General features: G+C 41.5%; 1 protein-coding gene across 1 annotated transcript in view; it reads right to left on the bottom strand.

The window, feature by feature from the left end:
- Positions 1 to 19,440, bottom strand: part of LOC101115820 (vomeronasal type-1 receptor 1) — a 29,877-nt gene that overhangs the window by 7,009 nt on the left and 3,428 nt on the right. Inside the window, exon 2 of the mRNA XM_060399191.1 lies at positions 1 to 19,440. This exon is cut by the window's left edge and continues 7,009 nt beyond it. Coding sequence (XP_060255174.1) covers positions 4,409 to 5,335 — 927 coding nt within the window. The 5' untranslated portion in view covers positions 5,336 to 19,440 and the 3' untranslated portion in view covers positions 1 to 4,408.

Below are 19,440 nucleotides of genomic sequence, written 5' to 3'. Positions count from 1 at the left end.
GGAGAACCGACATTCACCTGGGCCTTCTGCGTGGCCATGGGAAGGTGTGGACGGAGCAGTGCCAGGGCTACCCGGGAGAGAAGAGGTAGACCTGAGCAGGACACGGTGGAGACACTATGGCAGCACCCACAGTGAACGTCAGACCCACCACTGTGCAGTGGGGACCTCGAACCTCTGATCCAGCGAATGGTATCAAAAACAGTCATCATAACCGCTATGTGCAAGATGCCGGAAGTCCCACCCCGACATGTTGCACGCTCTCAGAGATGCTACTCTTCTGGTGGTTAGCTCAACCCCCACGCAGTCTGCGACCTACTGAGCCCGTCATTCTGGGGAATGTTTCCATCATGGCGGCATCTGCAGGGATGGTCGGCCCATCCTGATATCCGGAAGTTAGCTAAGTGGTATTGTGCGCAGGCAAGGATGAAATACATTAAAGATAAGAGCAAAGCTTACGGTTAATGGAGTAAAAGAAGAGGCCTTAAACTCAGGATTCTCAATGTAAAAGTGGAGGCATGATTACAGTCAAAATGTTAAAAGAGCATTGGCACAGTGCTTAGTTTTGCTGCATTACATGTTTTGTCTATATGACTACCTCTATGGAAATCTGGAGAGAACGTAACTGCTCTGAATCTTAGTTGTGTCATGTGGGATCTATGTCTAGCAATGGAACCCGGTCCCCTGCAGTGGAAGCCCAGTGGCCTAACCACTAGTCGGCCAGGGAAGTCCCAGTGCTATTCTAAATATTAGTGGAAATTAATGATTTCCCCAGGAGGCACCTGACTCAGATCAACCAACCCCTCTTACTTCTTGGGCAGAGGAATCCTCAGCCCCCAGTGCCTTCTGCCAGCCCCTCCATTTACACCACAATTTCCTGCCCTGTATCTCTGATCATGACCACTTCTTCCCCTTGCTGCTGCTACTGCTAAGTCACTTCAGTCGTGTCTGACTCTGTGCGACCCCATGGACGGTAGCCCACCAGGCTCCCCCGTCCCTGGGATTCTCCAGACAGGAACACTGGAGTGGGTTTCCAGTTCCTTCTCCAATGCATGAAAGTGAAAAGTGAAAAGGAAGTCACTCAGTCGGGTCCGACTGTTCACAACCCCATGGACTGCAGTCTACCAGGCTCCTCTGTCCATGGGAGTTCCCAAGCAAGAGTACTGGAGTGGGTCACCATTGCCTTTTCCCTTCTTGCCCTTAGTTACACCCAAATATCACGAATCTTTACATGAACTTTACTAAATCATCATCTTTCACCCTCCCACAACACCACTGCTAGGCCTACAAACTTCCCCTGAGACATAAACCAAGATTAATTGTAGATCTCACAATTTTAATATACTGTACAACTCTACCAAGATAATATTACTGATCCCCCAAATTACAGATGTTTTCTTGGCTAATGCCATAAAAAAACAGCAAACCTAATTATGGGCCGACCTGAAAAAACTCCTTTTATCTGGACTTAGGGTCCTTCTCTGCCTCTCTAATGGGTACTTTCTTAGATTCTGTATCTGTCAGTTTGGCAGCGACTAATCCCAGGGCCAACCTCAGAGCTAGAGTTGTGTTCCTATTGCAACTAGCCTCCCTGGAGCAAACCATTCTAGTGTAGATTCAGGGCTTTGCCACCTTCCACTTACACACATGTGAATGTTTCTCCCGTCCTAAATCAACGCAGGGCCAGGAACTAAATGACTAGGGAAAGGGCTATTTACCCTAAAACCTGTGGAAATCACGCAAACCAGCCAATCTTAAGCTTTATACCCAGCCCTGCCTTGCCTTTCCTGCAGAAACCCCAACAAAGCTTGTGTTCTAGAAATTCCCATTCTTCCCCTATTTCTCCCTCCTGATTACCCTGGTCACCAAATATGGGGATATGTTATTAGAGACGGAAAGGACCAAATGAATAGAAATGATGGGCCAAACTTAATGTGTTATGGACACAATATTAGTAATTGCACAAGTGTCAAGAATGGTGTGAATTCTTCAAACTTTCTGAAAACTGCATAAACTGATACATAGGAGGATTAAGTATGTGGATGTTAATGGGGTTTGTGAGAAAGCTTATATTTTAAAAAAATATTAGCCTAATTTAAGACAGTAAAGATTCCTATTGCAAGCCAATTGACAAGAGGTGGACTCTCTTCTGAGTTATCAATACAAGGTTCAAGAAAGTTGTGTTAAAAATAAAAGAATGAAAAAATATAGAAGAATGATTAACATAAAAGCAAAAATCAGTATCATTTTTTTCAGGTTAACATTTAATAGAGATTATTGTTTATAACTGACTGGAAAAGGAAAGGAGGCTACAGAGAATGATGGTTGGATGGCATCACCGACTCAACGGACATGAGTTTCAACAGACTTTGAGAGATAGCGAAGGACAGGGAGGCTTGGCGTGCTGCAGTCCATGGGGTTGCAAAGAGTCAGACACGACTAAGTAACTGAACATCATTGTTTATAAATCTCACCTATGATATGCAAATTAGTAATTCCTGTATAAGACACTCTGGAGAAGGGAATGGCAATCCACTCCAGTATTCTTGCCTGGAGAATTCCATGGACAGAGGAGCCTGACAGGCTACAGTTCAATGGGGTTGCAAAAGAGTCGGACACAACTGAGTGACTAACACACACACACACACACACACACACACACACACACACACATGACACTACTGCACAGCCCACTCGCAGTGCCTACCAGGCCTGCTCTAGGACATGATTTCTCCTGGTTCTGTTCTTCACTTACTTCATATCCTGTGCTTGATGGGAGTATGTGAAATGCTGCTCTGACACTTCAGTGACTGTTTATCTTTATACTGGTGCCCTTGCTTACTGCATATATCACTTAGATCATCAATTTAATGGGCTCTGCAGGGGTGGAGAAACCGTATATTCAGGAGGCCTGTGTGCAATTGATAACAGACCAGTTACATGCCTTATGAAGGTAAAGGAGACAGATCTGTAGGTTTGCTTCTCCACATTCTGATACCATGAGCTAATGGAAACAAGGTCTAGGGGATCTTAGTGTGCTAATGGGCTTCCCAGGTGGCTCAGTGGGGAAAGAAACTGCCTACAATGCAGGAGATGCCAGATATGGCATCTCTGGTTGGGAACGAGATTCCTTGGTTGGGAAGATCCCCTAGAGGAGGGCATGGCAATCCACTCCAGTATTCTTGCCTAGAGAATCACATGGACAGAGGGGCCTGGCTGGCTACAGTCTATAGGTTGTAAAGAGTTGGGCACAACTGAAGTGACTGACCACAGCATATTGCTTTTAAATGTTAAAAAAGTAGTATAAAATAAGTGATCGTTTTCTCACAAACTTTAAAATAAGCAAAGGAAATCATTGAACATGTGTATATTAACTTTTTAAAACAACAGTAAAACAGATTTGATAATTTTGGAATTAAGTAAGATTAAAGACTCATAATTTTGGTATGTAATAAATGCTATTGGCAGTTGAATACAGATATTTACACATGTATGTACATTATATCCGGAGAAGGCGATGGCACCCCACTCCAGTACTCTTGCCTGGAAAATCCCATGGACAGAGGAGCCTGGTAGGGTGCAGCCCATGGGGTCACAAAGAGTCGGACACGACTGAGCGACTTCTCTTTCACTTTTCACTTTCATGCATTGGAGAAGGAAATGGAAACCCACTCCAGTGTTTTTGCCTGGAGACTCCCAGGGACGGGGGAGCCTAGTGGTCTGCCGTCTATGGGGTCACACAGAGTCGGACACGACTGAAGTGACTTAGCAGCAGCAGCAGTACATTATATCTAGACTTCATTAAAATTGCTGGGATTTCCAATTACAAAAGATTGAGTAAGACTTTAAAAAATAGAGCACACTCCATTATCCGGAGAGAAACAGACCTTTTAAAAAAGCAAGCTATTAGTATTTAAAGTCAGAATATTTTGAAATTATTTGAGTGAAAACAGCTGATAAAAATAAGTTTTAATTATTTAAATACTTAATGCTGGCCATTAGAAACTGATAATATATTTCCTTTTAGGGTTAATTAATATCCAACACTTAAGAGGTCCCCAAAATAGTCACAAGTGTTGAGATAAATGGAGAAGGCAATGGCATCCCACTCCAGTACTCTTGCCTAGAAAATCCTATGAATGAAGGAGCCTGGTAGGCTGCAGTCCATGGGGTCGCTGAGTCAGATACGACTGAGCGGCTTCCCTTTCACTTTTCACTTTCATGCATTGGAGAAGGAAATGGAAACCCACTCCAGTGTTTTTGCCTGGAGAATCCCAGGGACAGGGGAGCCTGGTGGGCTGCCGTCTATGGGGTCTCACAGAGTCGGACACGACTGAAGTGACTTAGCAGCAGTAGCAGCAGTTGAGATAAATATTTGAATGCCACTGAGAACAGACTCATAGAACGACAATCACATTAGCAGTGTTTTCCTTGCCCTACAGGCAAAGCAGAACTGAGAGATACGAGTGTCCTTGATAATGAGCACAAAGGGGCTGAATGCTGGAAAACATGTGGCCAAAAGGACAGAGATGTTCACCATCCACTGCCCTCGGTTTGCAACTAGAGTCATCCAAATTGTCAAAGCAACGTAGGTTGTATAGAATGTAACAAAGGAGCTTACCAGGATCAGGACAGTGCGTGTGGCTCTGGCCTCGCGAGGAGGTCTGGGGGAGAGTCGGTTGCTGCAAATGTGTTGGACTCGCTGCTTGTGTCTGCACAGGAAAAGAACTATAGTGCTACTGGCCCAAACCATAAAGCCTAAACTCGTAATATCAAGGGAGAAATACATGACTGTGTATAATGAGCCTACAGAGCCCTGTATCATGTACCAAGAACAGTATCCATAATTATTTCTCATACTGAAGTTCTTCTCCTTCAGTGGACCCTTTACTATGATAAGAACACATGAACTTATCAAGATATGCACAATCCAGCAGAGGAAACAGCAGAAGGCAATGAATCGTAGAGCTCTCATCCGGAGTTCCATCCACCTCCAGATACTGGGCTTGAGCTTAATGACCTGGAAGCCATTGAAGAGGCAGATGGTGCTAAAGGAAACTCCCGTGGCTACTCTGTGGATATAGAAGACAAGTTTACATCCAGTGTCATCCAGGAAATACCTCCATCCGAAAGCTGCCAGCGTCTGTGGTATGCCTTTAGAGAAAAGAACTGTGGCATTGGCGATGACCAGTTGCATGAGGATTGGGTCGATGGGCCTCAAATTATGTCCAGTGAGCAAAGTGAAGTTATAAAGACAAAAGAGGGAGATATTTCCCATGAGGCCAATTCCTGTCTGAATGAGGAATATAGTCCCCATTTCCAAGCTGGCAGAGAACATCACATCAGTGCTTAGAGGGCACTCATTTTACTGAAGTTAGAGGAATGAAGAGTGAAAAGGATGAAAAGAAGTGTATCATAACCACCGTGTCCCTCAATTTTCAATATTAAGCCTGCATCTCATATAATCTCACGTTAAGTGGGCACTCGATGGACGTGAATCTGAGTGATCTCCGGGAGGTGGTGATGGACAGGGAGGCCTAGCGAGCTGCTATTCATGGGGTTGCAAAGAGCCGGACGCGACTGAGCGACTGAACTGAACCGAACTGAAGTGGGCACTTAGAATTTTTGCTCATGTGTGCAAAGGCAATGGAAATGAAGACGACGACCATGAAGTCATCTGCTGTATGAGTGGAAGTGGCCAAACGCACAACAGGAAGCTCTGAGGCTGCAGAGATGTGTGACGGAGTTATCTGTGCACTGATACAGATCTTCCCCCACAATACACTCTGAGAAGAAAAACACATGCATGTTTCCAATTTTTTCTTTTTAAGAAAGTAGAGGAATACAAATCGAGGCAAAGATTTCACAGGATAGAAGGATAAACTAGGCTTCATGAAGGAGTTTTACACATATAAATATGTCACATAATTGTTGAAAAATATTAATCAAAATTAGATATCAAGATTCAAATAAAAAAATTTCCCTGGTTGTCCATCAGCATGATGTTCTATGTGTACTTGTAAAAACCATCACAAGTTACACAGAGGCATATATGAAAATAAAAGTATCTATAAGATATATGAAACATTTGTCCATACTCACATTTTCCCTGTTATTTGGCATTAATTATTAGAAACATATGCAAAGTGTATTAATTGGCAAATAAGACTTTCATCATAAGGCAAAATATTTTAAATGAAAACTCAAAATCCTACACATTTTTTGAAGAAATAAGGCATGTATTAATAGTACATAATTTTAAGACATGTTTCCCCCCTCCTCCCCTGCTGAGTCTGTCTGGACATTGAACAAGTCTATGGTTAGCAAATGTAAGCTTTTGAATGGATAAACAAGGTCCTACTGTATAGCAAAGAGAAGTATATTCAGTATCCTATGATAAATCATAATGGAAAAAATAAATATGTATATATATATATTTGCAGTACAGCAGTGATTAGCACAGCATGGTAAATCAACTATACTTCAACTTTTTAAAGTCTTTGGTAACAACCATCTAAAATACCAAGATTATGATATCTAAAGCCATTTCTTGCTAATAGCAAACTATCTTGGAGATACATAATGCTTCTGGTGTGGGGCAGAAAACATCCAACCTGTCCCTATAACGTCTTATCAAACACAATAGTTAGCCACATGTTTCTTTAAATAACTGTCCCTGACATTGGAGATGAAATGAACTTTACTTTTCTCTAAATAAAATACTTTCATCTAAGAACACAACTTTAAAGGCATATTAAGACAGATTGCATTTAACCCAACATACTCTCTCCCCCCACCCCAAAACAAAACACGGATACCAGATATCAGCTTAGCTGCTGGGAGCTCATCTCTATCTTATTTTTGGCCATTTGCCAGAAGCATGAAACCTTGACAGTGAAAACTGTGAGGTTCCCTGTGTTGAGTCAGGAGCAAAGGAGAAAGAGAGATGTCAGGCGGTCTCAACACAGGTGAATGAGGGTAGCACTATGCTGAGGGTATCCTGAAAAACCCTGTCCTGCCTGCTGTATAGCACAGGGAACTCAGTGTTCTGTAATAAACTAAATGGGAAAAGAATCTGAAAAGTATATGTATATGTATAACTGAATCACTTTGCTGTACACTTGAAACTAACACACTGTAAATCAACTACACTTCAGTATGAAATAAAAAAAGTTTTAAAATCTGTCCTGAAGGTGTATGTATTACAGATGTGTGTATAGTTTTATATTCCAATCCCCTGAAACAGAATTTTTTTTCCATATGGACGACTGAATTTTCTAATGAAGCTTGTCTCAAAATCTGACACCTGAAACACATTGCTACTGACCTGACTGGTATTTCCCATCAGCACAGTAGATGCCTGGGCAGCAGCTGTGCAGGTGTGAAAAGGGGCATCTCAACCATGAAATAAGGCTTTGCATTTCAATGACCTCATCTCCTTGTTGGGAAGTGATTAGCATGTCACCTGTAATAGCGGTGACAGGGTCTGCAGAGGGAATGGTGAGAGTCTGTGGAAACCATCTGTGAGGTGTGCACATAAGCAAAGCTATTAAGGTGAGAAAGGCGTCTAACAGAAATGGCAGAGACAGAGGAGTGAAGCCACTTGTTCAAACTGAACAATAATCCCAATGGAAGTTAAACGGAGGACACTGAGGTCCCATAAGGGGGAGAAGTTGCACACATGGCTGTGTGGAATTTTTAGTCTCTATTAGTCTGGTCTTCAAAATACAACTGTTGTTTTTATGCCGGAGTCTCTAGGGCACTGAAAATGAAGGGAAGACAGAGAGTGGTTCAAACAGACAGGAATATTACAGAGACACCAAGTGCTTCAAGAAACATTCATTCTATAGCTTATGTGGGTCACACCCTTTCCTGGGGTGCAGAGGACAGGTCAGTACACAAACCATTACAATGATTTTGCCACCTTGAAATTTTTTTCCTGGTTGAGGGAAACAGACCATAAGTGAGGCACTCAAGTTATTACACTGTACATTATTATATACTGATGGGTTGTGCACAGATGCTACCCCTGAAATGCAGAGTCCTGACGGAAAATTCCCATCAAGTAAGAAGACTTCTCTTCAGATAACTTTCATATTCTTAGAAGGAAAATATCTCAGGAAATCTAACAATCCCTGGTGGCTCAGAGGTTAAAGCGTCTGCCTCCAATGCAGGAGACCTGGGTTTGATCTCTGGGTTGGGAAGATCCCCTGGAGAAGGAAATGGCAACCCACTCCAGTATTCTTGCCTGGAGAATCCCATGGATTGAGGAGCCTGGTGGGCTGCAGTCCACGGGGTCACAAAGAGTCAGACACGACTGAGTGACTTTACTTTACTTATTTGGGCTAAAATATTTATGTCTTCTGAGTTTGAAACAAAAGTATTTTTATACTCGTGTATGTTGGAAGTTTGTTTGCTGAGAAAATGAAGTATATTACCACCCTTATCCACCTCTCCCCTCCCAATTTGAGCCAGCTCTGAAGTCATCTCTCCCTCAGTGAGATTTCACTAACTGAAATATGAGGGGGAAAAAGTTATACCATAAAGTCTTATTTCTATAAATCTTATATGAAATACACCCCAAATTGGAGGGGTTTTGTAAAAGAGGTAAAAGTGAGTAAGGAGACCATACATATATACATATATAAGTCTCAGAGTATCCAGGTTTTCAACATCTTTCAGAGTTTAGGGTAGCATAAAGAATTACCAGTCGTAAAATTAATAAGTCCTGGGGATGTAATATATAGCATGATGACTATCATTGTTCAGTCACTAAGTCATGTCCAACTCTGCGGCCCCATGGACTGTAGTCTGTCAGGCTCCACTGTCCATGGCATTCTCCCAGCAAGAATACTGGAGTGGGTTGACATTTCCCTCTCAAACAGTTAATAATAATACTATATTTGAAAGTTGCTACCAGTAGATCCTCAGTCCATAAGTTCATCAGGCACTCTGTCTATCAGATCTAGTCCCTTAAATCCATTTCTCACTTCCACTGTATAATCATAAGGGATTTGATTTAGGTCACACCTGAATGGTCTAGTGGTTTTCCTTATTTCTTCAATTTAAGTCTCAGTTTGGCAATAAGGAGTTCATGATCTGAGCCACAGTCAGCTCCCGGTCTTGTTTTTGCTGACTGTATAGAGCTACTCCATCTTGGGCTGCAAAGAATATAATCAGTCTGATTTCAGTGTTGACCAAGGCTATGGTTTTTCCAGTAGTCATGTATGGATGTGAGAGTTGGACTCTGAAGAAAGCTGAGCACTGAAGAATTGATGCTTTTGAACTGTGGTGTTGGAGAAGCCTCTTGAGAGTCCCTTGGACTGCAAGGAGATCCAACCAGTCCATTCTGAAGGAGATCAGTCCTGGGTGTTCTTTGGAAGGAATGATGCTAAAGCTGAAACTCCCGTACTTTGGCCACCTCATGCGAAGAGTTGACTCATTGGAAAAGACTCTGATGCTGGGAGGGATTGGGGGCAGGAGGAGAAGGGGACGACAGAGGATGAGATGGCTGGATGGCATCACTGACTCGATGGACATGAGTCTGAGTGAACTCCGGGAGTTGGTGATGGACAGGGAGGCCTGGCGTGCTGCGATTCATGGGGTCGCAAAGAGTCAGACACGACCGGGTGACTGAACTGAACTGAACAGTAGATCCTAAAAGTTCTTATCACAAGAAAATTGTGATTATGTGTGTTGGTGGGTGTTCACTAGACTTACCGTGGTGATCATTTCCCTACACATGTGAATGAATCACGCTGTACACCTGAAACTAATATGATGCCACATGTCAGTTATGTCAATTTACACAAAGAACTGTTAGTTGTAAATCATGCTTAATTTATCATGGTTTGTGATAGCAAGTGAAAGGTAAAACTTGCAGAGGAATTTGATCCAAAATAATGTATGTTATAGTTGAAAATAATAGAATGTCACCTCAAATTCATTTGTGTTTTACTGATGACTTGTGAGCCCCATGTTAAAAGTTTTACTTCTTCTAAGGACTGCCCCTTCATACATATTAGCAGCGTTTCTCGGTCGTTTTTTTAACTGTATAGTGTCAACACTGAGGTGATTATTGATACTTTTTTGATGTCCTACTATATTCTATTTTAATGAATATTTTAATAAATATTTTACTGAGGCTAATTTTAAGGCATGACCTATTACCTCTGCCTTCATTATTACATTTTTATGAAATAGTCTTTTGTCTGTAGCATATACAGTATTGATGTACTCTATCAAAGATTATAAAAATATAGTCAGCATTTTATCTATGAGATGGGTCATTCATCATTTTAGGTCCTGTAATATTATTTCTTTAGGTCCTGTTTTGAAAGCTCTCTAAGGTGTGAGATTAAAATTTACCTCTAATTTCAACCACTGTTCTTCTGATACTGTGTGACAAAGTGAAATACTTATTTCCCCAACTAATTAAAGATGCTACAGTCCATAGGGTTGCAAAGAGTCAGACATACTGAAGCAACTTAGGAGGCACGTGTGTGATCTTAGCTTCCTGACCATGGATCAAACTCATACCCTCTGCATTGGAAGGTGAAGTCTTAACCACTGGACCATCAGGGAAGACTTTGCCTTTGTTAACGAAAAATTCTTTTCATTGCAAGTTTCAAATCTCATTAATTTTTAAAAGTATTTAAGTTGCAGGGGAAATTTAGAAAGACTTTCATTTGAATGATATGGGAATACCAGAAGACCTGACCTGTCTCTTGAGAAATCTGTATGCAGGTGAGGAAGCAACAGTTAGAACTGGACATGGAACAACAGACTGGTTTCAAATAGGAAAAGGAGTGCGTCAAGGCTGTAGCCCTTGGAGATCTCATGAAATCTGCCATGTCTATAGCATAGTCCATGGGTCGCAGAGTTGGACACAACTGAGCGACTTTCACTTTCACTTTCATTCAATTTAATATATATAAGAGTTACATTTTTACCATCTTTAATTTCCGTTGATATTTTTCTTAATTGTTCTGAAAAAGCAAATCACTAATTTTTGTAGGATCAAATTTTGTTACTTAGAATCTTTTTATGATCAGGTAATGCAAATTAATGGTAAAATGTTTAGTATAACACATAACATTTCTTCTTTTTTCTAGATTCTCTCTTTCTCTTTCTCTCTCTCTCTCTCTTTTTTTTTTTTTTTTTGGCCATGTGGCTTTCAGGATCTTATTTTCCAAACTCGGGATCAAACCCATGCCGCCTGCAGTGGAAGCACAGAGTCTTAACCTCCAGATTGCCAGGAACTCCCTCTTTTTTTCTAGTATTAAAGTAAAAAACTATCTTGTTTGCAATTATCTAATTATTATCTGCTTGTTATTTAAGGCAAGTTATTCTGAGGCTTTTCATATGTCATTTCATGAAAAGATGGGCTCGATAAATGACAGAAGTGGTCTGGACCTAACAGAAGCAGAAGATATTAAGAAGAGGTAGCAACAATACACAGAAGAACTGTACAAAAAAGATCTTCACGACCCAGATATTCATGATGGTGTGATCACTAATCTAGAGCCAGACATCCTGGAATGTGAAGTCAAGTGGGCCTTAGAAAGCATCACTACAAACAAAGCTAGTGGAGGTGATGGAATTCCAGTTGAGCTGTTTCAAATCCTGAAAGATGATGCTGTGAAAGTGCTACACTCAATATGCCAGCACATTTGGAAAACTCAGTAGTGGCCACAGGACTGGAAAAGGTCAGTTTTCTTTCCAATCCCAAAGAAAGGCAATGCCAAAGAATGCTCAAACTACCACACAATTGCACTCATCTCACATGCCAGTAAAGTAATGCTCAAAATTCTCCAAGCCAGGCTTCAGCAATACGTGAACCGTGAACTTCCTGATGTTCAAGCTGGTTTTAGAAAAGGCAGAGGAACCAGAGATCAAATTGCCAACATCGGCTGGATCATGGAAAAAGCAAGCAAGTTCCAGAAAAACATCTATTTCTGCTTTATTGACTATGCCAAAGCCTTTGACTGTGTGGGTCACAATAAACTGTGGAAAATTCTGAAAGAGATGGGAATACAGACCACCTGACCTGCCTCTTGAGAAATCTGTATGCAGGTCAGGAAGCAACAGTTAGAACTGGACATGGAACAACAGACTGGTTCCAAATAGGAAAAGGAGTACATCAAGGCTGTATATTGTCACCCTGGTTAGTTAAGTTCTATGCAGAGTACATCATGAGAAACGCTGGGCTGGAAGAAACACAAGCTGGAATCAAGATTCCCGGGAGAAATCTCAATCACCTCAGATATGCAGATGACACCACCCTTATGGCAGAGAGTGAAGAGGAACACAAAAGCCTCTTGATGAAAGTGAAAGTGGAGAGTGAAAAAGTTGGCTTAAAGCTCAACATTCAGAAAACGAAGATCATGGCATCTGGTCCCATCACTTCATGGGAAATAGATGGGGAAACAGTGGAAACAGTGTCAGACTTTATTTTTTGGGGCTCCAAAATCACTGCAGATGGTGATTGCAGCCATGAAATTAAAAGATGCTTACTCCTTGGAAGAAAAGTTATGACCAACCTAGACACCATATTCAAAAGCAGAGACATTACTTTGCCAACTAAGGTCCATCTAGTCAAGGCTATGGTTTTTCCAGTAGTCATGTATGGATGTGAGAGTTGGACTGTGAAGAAGGCTGAGCGCCGAAGAATTGATGCTTTTGAACTGTGGTGTTGGAAAAGACTCTTGAGAGTCCCTTGGACTGCAAGGAGATCCAACCAGTCCATTCTGAAGGAGATCGGCCCTGGGATTTCTTTGGAAGGAATGATGCTAAAGCTGAAACTCCAGTACTTTGGCCACCTCATGCCAAGAGTTGACTCACTGGAAAAGATTCTGATGCTGGGAGGGATTGGGGGCAGGAGGAGAAGGGGGCGACAGAGGATGAAATGGCAGGATGGTATCACGGACTCGATGGACGTGAGTCTGAGTGAACTCCGGGAGATGGTGATGGACAGGGAGGCCTGGCGTGCTGTGATTCGTGGGGTCGCAAAGAGTTGAACACGACTGAGCGACTGAACTGAAGTGATGTAAAAAACAAAATGCCTGTGTCATTTTCATGATAGATCAGATGTCTCATATAAGTGTTTTGAAATTAGTTACATAATGTCTTGAATTTTATTTCCTGGAAATACACAATCTATAATCTTTGATACCAACACTGTGAGCTTAAGTCCTCTCCTTAATACAGAGCTACCTTATAATTTTTTATTAAATCACCGTGGTCTTCAAAATTGAACATGTATCAGTAAGAAAAGTTTGTGAATGTCTATGAAACCCATATTCTGGGCCCCCAACTCTAGTGTTTCTGACTGAGTACAGAAGAATTTACATTTCTAACAAAATTTACAGAGGATACTATGACACCAGTCCAAGGAATTATTTTGTGAACCATTAATCTAATTTTTATTAAAGTTCACATAATACCTATGAGTTTTTGTGCCCTAACTTATGCTTTATTACAACAGTGTTTTTTTTTTCATTTTTATCAATTCAATTCTTTCCAGATTTACCATGAGGAAAGGAGTCCATATCTTTCATATGATGCTGGTTTAAAATCTTTATACTTAGCAAACAAAAACTCACCAACAAAAGTGACCTTAGTGAAAACGGTGGAGTCGAGAATTTGACATCTCTATGCTGCCACTTAAGCAAAGATTACGCCTATGAAAACTCTCAGAATCAGCTTTTTCAGGAATCTGAAATCTAATTTAAAAACTTACAATCATCAGGGGAGTATTAAATGAACAAAGAAGTTGCCAAATTTTGGAAAATATTGTAGCCTGTTAACTTAGATGCCTACCGTCCCCAACTCCCCTAGCACCTCATGGGCTTGCTGGTGTGTTAGTGGGCCCTATTGGACCTTATTCTCAGAGACTTACAGTCTTGAGCTTTAGCATGCCTGATGCTGGCATGGGCTATCAGCTAAGGGGCCTGTCTCTGTTCTGTCCACCTCAGATTAGTTCCCAGAGCTGCAGTGGCTTTCTGAGGGACATCAGTCAAAAGCACTAAAGACAAATATCTCAGTTCTTTCTTTGAAAAGATAACAAAATTGATAAGCCTCAGACTAGAAAGATCATGGCATCTGGTCCCATCACTTCATGGCAAATAGATGGGGAAACAATGGAAACAGTGGCTGACTTTATTTTTCTGGGCTCCAGAATCACTGCAGATGGTGAGTGCAGCCATCAAAAGATGCTTACTCTTTGGAAAGAAAGTTATGACCAACCTAGATAGCATATTCAAAAGCAGAGACATTACTTTGCCAACAGAGGTCCATCTAGTAAAAGCTTTGGTTTTTCCAGCAGTCATGTATGGATGTGAGTTGGACTATAAAGAAAGCTGAGCGCCAAAGAATTGATGCTTTTGAACTGTAGTGGTGGAGAAGACTCTTGAGAGTCCCTTGAACAGCAAGGAGATCCAACCAGTCCATCCTAAAGGAAATTAGTCCTGAATATTCATTGCAAGGACTGATGCTGAAGCTGAAACTCCAATACTTTGGCCACCTGATGTGGAGAACTAACTCATTTGGAAAGACCCTGACGCTGGGAAAGATTGAAGGCAGGAGGAGAAGGGGATGACAGAGGATGAAATGGTTGTATGGTACCACCGACTCAGTGGACATGAGTTTGAGTAAGCTCTGGGAGTTGGTGATGGACAGGGAGGCCTGGCGTGCTGCAGTCCATGGTTTCGCAAAGAGTCAGACACAACTGAGCTACTGAATTGAGACTGATTAGGAAAAAAAGAGTGCAGGCTCAAACTATTAAAATCACAGATGAAAGAAGGTTGTTATTTCTGATCTGGCAGAAATAATCAGGATCAGAAGGCAACACTATGAATAAGTACACTCCAACGAATTAGACAACACAGATTAAATGAACAGATTTCTAGAAACACATAAAATATCAAAACCAACTCAAGAAGTAGTAAATCTGAATAAATCTTAACAAAGACACTAAAATAGTAATACAAAATCTACTAACAAAGAAAATCCCAGGGTCAAATGGCTTCTCTGGTGAATTCTAACAAATATTTGAAGAGGAAATAACACTAATCTCTCTCAAATTGTTCAAATAAAAAGAAAAGAGATGGATAGGACACTTCATAACTCATTCTACAAGGCCAGTAATACCTTATACCAAAAACAAAGACATCACAAGAAAAGAATACTTCAGAACAATATCCTTTATGAACAAAAATACAAAATGCTAATAAACCAAACCCATCAGTGTGGTTTAACTTACAGAAATCAATCCACATAACACATGCTGATAGAATGGAGGGGGGGAAAAAAGCAATTGATGCAGAAAGGTTTTGATAAATTCAACATCCTTTCATAATGATAAAAATACTCAGCATGCTAGGATTACCTCATAAAGGGCATTATGAAAACGTCACAGATAACCATATTCAGTGATGAAAGACTAAAAGATTTCCCCCTTAACCAAGAATACTACAAGAAGAAGCCTAAACCTTTCACCGCTTCTATTCCACATTGTACTGAAACGTCTAACTGGAGCAATTCCTTAAGCAAGAAAAAGAAATAAAAGGCAACCAGACTGTACAGGGAGAAACAAAACCCTCTTTGCAGATGACAGAATCTTACAGGCGTACAAGGTCAGAGAATATACACACACATAATTAGAACAATAAATGAGTTAATGGAATTGTGGGATATAGGACCAATGCACAAATACTATATTTCCAGACACTGGAAATCTGAAAAAGAAATTATAAAAACAATTCCACTTACAATAGCTTCAAAAAGAATAAAACACATAGCAATAAGTTTAACCAAAAAGGAGAATGGCAGGGATGGGCAAAATAGGTAAAGGGGACTAAGAGGAACATACTTCCAGTTTTAACATAAGTAAGTCACGGGGATGTAATACACAAAATATGGAATGCAGTCAATAATACTGCAACACCCTTGTATGTGACAGATGGTAACTAGCTGATGGTGATCATCTTGTAATATATATAAACACTGAATCCTTATGTTTTATATCTGAACTAAACATCTCGCATGCTGCAACAAAGGTTGATGATCTCTCATGCCACTATGAAGGCTTGGCAAAGCCAAATGAATAAGTAAACATTAAAAAAAACACTCACAGAATACCTCAACAGCTCTGCCATCACACATAATCTTAGACATGACCTTCTCTGTATCCACCTTTCTCCAGGAGCACAGGTACAACATTGCTTTTAGTACATTTCTGGTTCTGGTGGCAACTTACTCCTCATTTGCAAATTTTACTTTCAAATGAAAATCAGCTGGTGCCCACTGTTAGCACCCTCAGCAATTCCTTCACTGTAAAAGTTTTGGCAACCTCTTCTCACATATCCTGGAAATTTCTGAACAACTCGTGATGACTACAAGTTGCTCAAAGGCTTCTAATGCAAGGACCTGCCCCCTCTTGTTTCCATGCTTCACACCACTAAAAAAAAAAAGAAAGAAAGACAAACAACTAATGACTGGTTGATGACTAATGATTGATCCATTTGAACTGTGGTGTTGGAGGAGACTCTGGAAATCCCTTGGACTGCAAGGAGATCCAACCAGTCCATCCTAAAGGAAATCAGTCCTGAATATTCATTGGAAGGACCGACGCTGAAGCTGAAACTCTAATACTTTGGCCACCTGATGCAAAGAACGGACTCATTGGGAAAGACCCTGATGCTGGGAAAGATTGAAGGTGGGAGGAGAAGGGACAACAGAGGATGAGATGGTTGGATGGCATCACCAACTCAATAGACATGGGTTGGAGCAAGCTCCAGTAGTTGGTGATGGACAGGGAGGCCTGGTGTGCTGCAGTCCATGGGGTTGCAGTCAGGTATGCCTGAGTGACTGAACTGAACTGACTGAATGACTGGTTACAGAAATCATGATCTTGAAAATAGAGGCTCTCATAAACCCTGAGTTCGTGACCCTCCATACCGCAGTACCCATTATGCTTTTAGTCAAGGAAATAGCACCCCACCTGCTCAGAATGGCTACCTAGGCCTCCATAAAACGGGGTGAAGACAAGCCTGGGGCCCCTAGCAAACTATTACTACCCCTGCAGGAGGAGTGGTTTACCCTGTCCTCAGTCTCTTCCCAGAACTTTGGTGCTGGAGGAGGTCACCACGTTCTCTAGACCCAAGGCTACCTGGAGAGAGAGACCCTTGGGATTTACTAAGTGATAGACAATTCCTAGACTGTGTCAGTGGCACTGCTGACCATCAGTGGATGGTCACTGTTCTCCATCCCCTAGCCAGGATGTCCCTGATAAAGGACGAAACAAAAAGGTCAGTACAGCCGACCACACTTTAGGCAGTTATCTCAGCGCTGGATGCCCTGGCGCCATCTTCACGTTATCACAAAAAATTTTCCCCTTCGAGGTAAAGGACTCTGGGAATCTCCTGACTCACACACATCCAAGCATACATACATCAAAAACTCACTCATGAGGAATTCCCTGGCAGTTCTGCTCTGGGTGCAGGTTTGATTCCTGGTCAGGGAATTAAGATCCCACAAGCTGCACAGTGTGGCATAAACAAAAACCCACTCATGTCTCTACATATACTAAGCCTTGCCATAATGCACCTTATATGTTTTGGAGTTACAGACGTCATTGATAGTAACCAGAACACACATTTCACCTCGCACAATAACACAATGCGGGCTCTTGGGAAAGACATCAATAAAACTCTCATGTTCCTGTAGATCACAAACAGCTGTTTTAACTTACCGACTTAGTGGTCTCTTCAAGCAACCCCTTTTACAATTCTAGTCTACCAAACACACTTCTGAGAGTCTCTACTTTGCTCCAGGCCCTTCGGGTGGCTTACACCTCTCAGCAACTTTAGCAATTTTTCCATTGTCTTTTCCTACATTTAAAGGGAGGTGTGTCTCACCTTCAAGTACATGAGGCCCTTTAATTATGTCTCTGATAAGTTTTTGATCCTGTCCCCATTCGACATGGGCTGGAGGCAAGACTGGGTGCATACAATCCTGAGACCCTTTATCCATAGATTATCACATGGACTCACCAGCTACTCATTTGATAGGGGACCCATTTGAGCTAAACATCTACCACAAAAACAAAATTTTGATGCAGCAATTCCACTTCTGAGTATTTATCTTAAGCAAACAAAACATTTAACTCAAAAAGATATGCACCTCCATGCTCACTGTGGTATTATTTACAACAGTCAAGAAAGCAACCAGAATGTCCATCTAGATGAGTATTAAAGAAAAGGAAGTGCATATATACCTATAAATGGAATATTACTCAGTCATAAAAAGATGAAAATCTGGCCACTTTCAACGTGAACCTTGAGGGCATTATGCTAAGTGACATAAGCCAAAGAAAGAATATAACTTATAATACTGTATTGTATATATGAAAGTTGTTAAGTAGATCTTAAAATTTTCATCACAAGAAAAAAATTGTAACCATGTACAGTGATAGATGTTAACTAGTCACACGGTGATCACTGTGCAATATATACAAATACAGAATCGTGTACACCGGAAACAAAAATAATATTACATGAATTATGCCTCAGTGTAAAAGAACTCACGTATTTTTAAGTTTTATAAGTTGAATAGGTTTGGTGACTGAAATCCAAATGATAAAATTTTGTTTGCAAACAGATAACAGAAAAACCAAGTGTGTTTCATTAATTTTATCCAAAGAAGGTGAGGGCTGGGGTGATTATTTCCTGAACTGGTTTGAAAGGACAGTGTGGATAAAAAGTTCTGTGCACAGTTGAGGCTAAAGCCAGCGTGTTGGTAAATCACCCAACATGTATTAGTGAGTGTGTTTCCACCTGGAAAACTGGTGCTCAGTCACATTGATAACCTACTGTTTGCCATGCAGAACAGGTCCAAATCTTGGAAAGGGGAAATTCTGTAGCATAAATTGTGATGCCTGCCACACAGTGAAGCCAACTAATATCAAAACTTTGGACTATGGAACAGAGGAAGGTTTACTGCAGAGCCATGCAAGGAGATGGGTGGCTCATGCCTTAAAACCCCAAAAGCTTTCAGCAAAGCCCTCTTCTAGGAAAGGTGATGGAGGGGCGTGGTTAGTTGGTACAAACTTCTTGGCCTCAGCTCCTTTGTTTCTGAGGTTAGGTCATGGTCAGGAAACAATTTTCCTGTAAATCTCTACCAAACGAACGTTATTCTCTGTTCTGACAAGAAAGGGCAAGGTCCCAAGGTGCAATTTCACCCTCCGAGGTCCCAGTCCGGCTAAGAGGAGGCAGATCGCAGCTGGTGGCTCCCTCATGACAAAGTACCCAGATCCTGCCCCGCTGTCACCACCGAGGGAGCCAGGCACCCAGGACTCAACCAGCCCTCAGGCTTCCCAAGAGGCCCTTGTGGCCCGAGCCCAGTTGAGCTGGAAGGCCCGGGGTAGAAGGCCAGCGCGCACTC

This window comes from Ovis aries, chromosome 14 (genome assembly GCF_016772045.2).
Source record: "Ovis aries strain OAR_USU_Benz2616 breed Rambouillet chromosome 14, ARS-UI_Ramb_v3.0, whole genome shotgun sequence".
NCBI classification, from domain to species: domain Eukaryota; kingdom Metazoa; phylum Chordata; class Mammalia; order Artiodactyla; family Bovidae; genus Ovis; species Ovis aries.
Note: the sequence above shows the minus strand (reverse complement) of the source record. Positions and strands in the feature narration are given on the sequence as shown.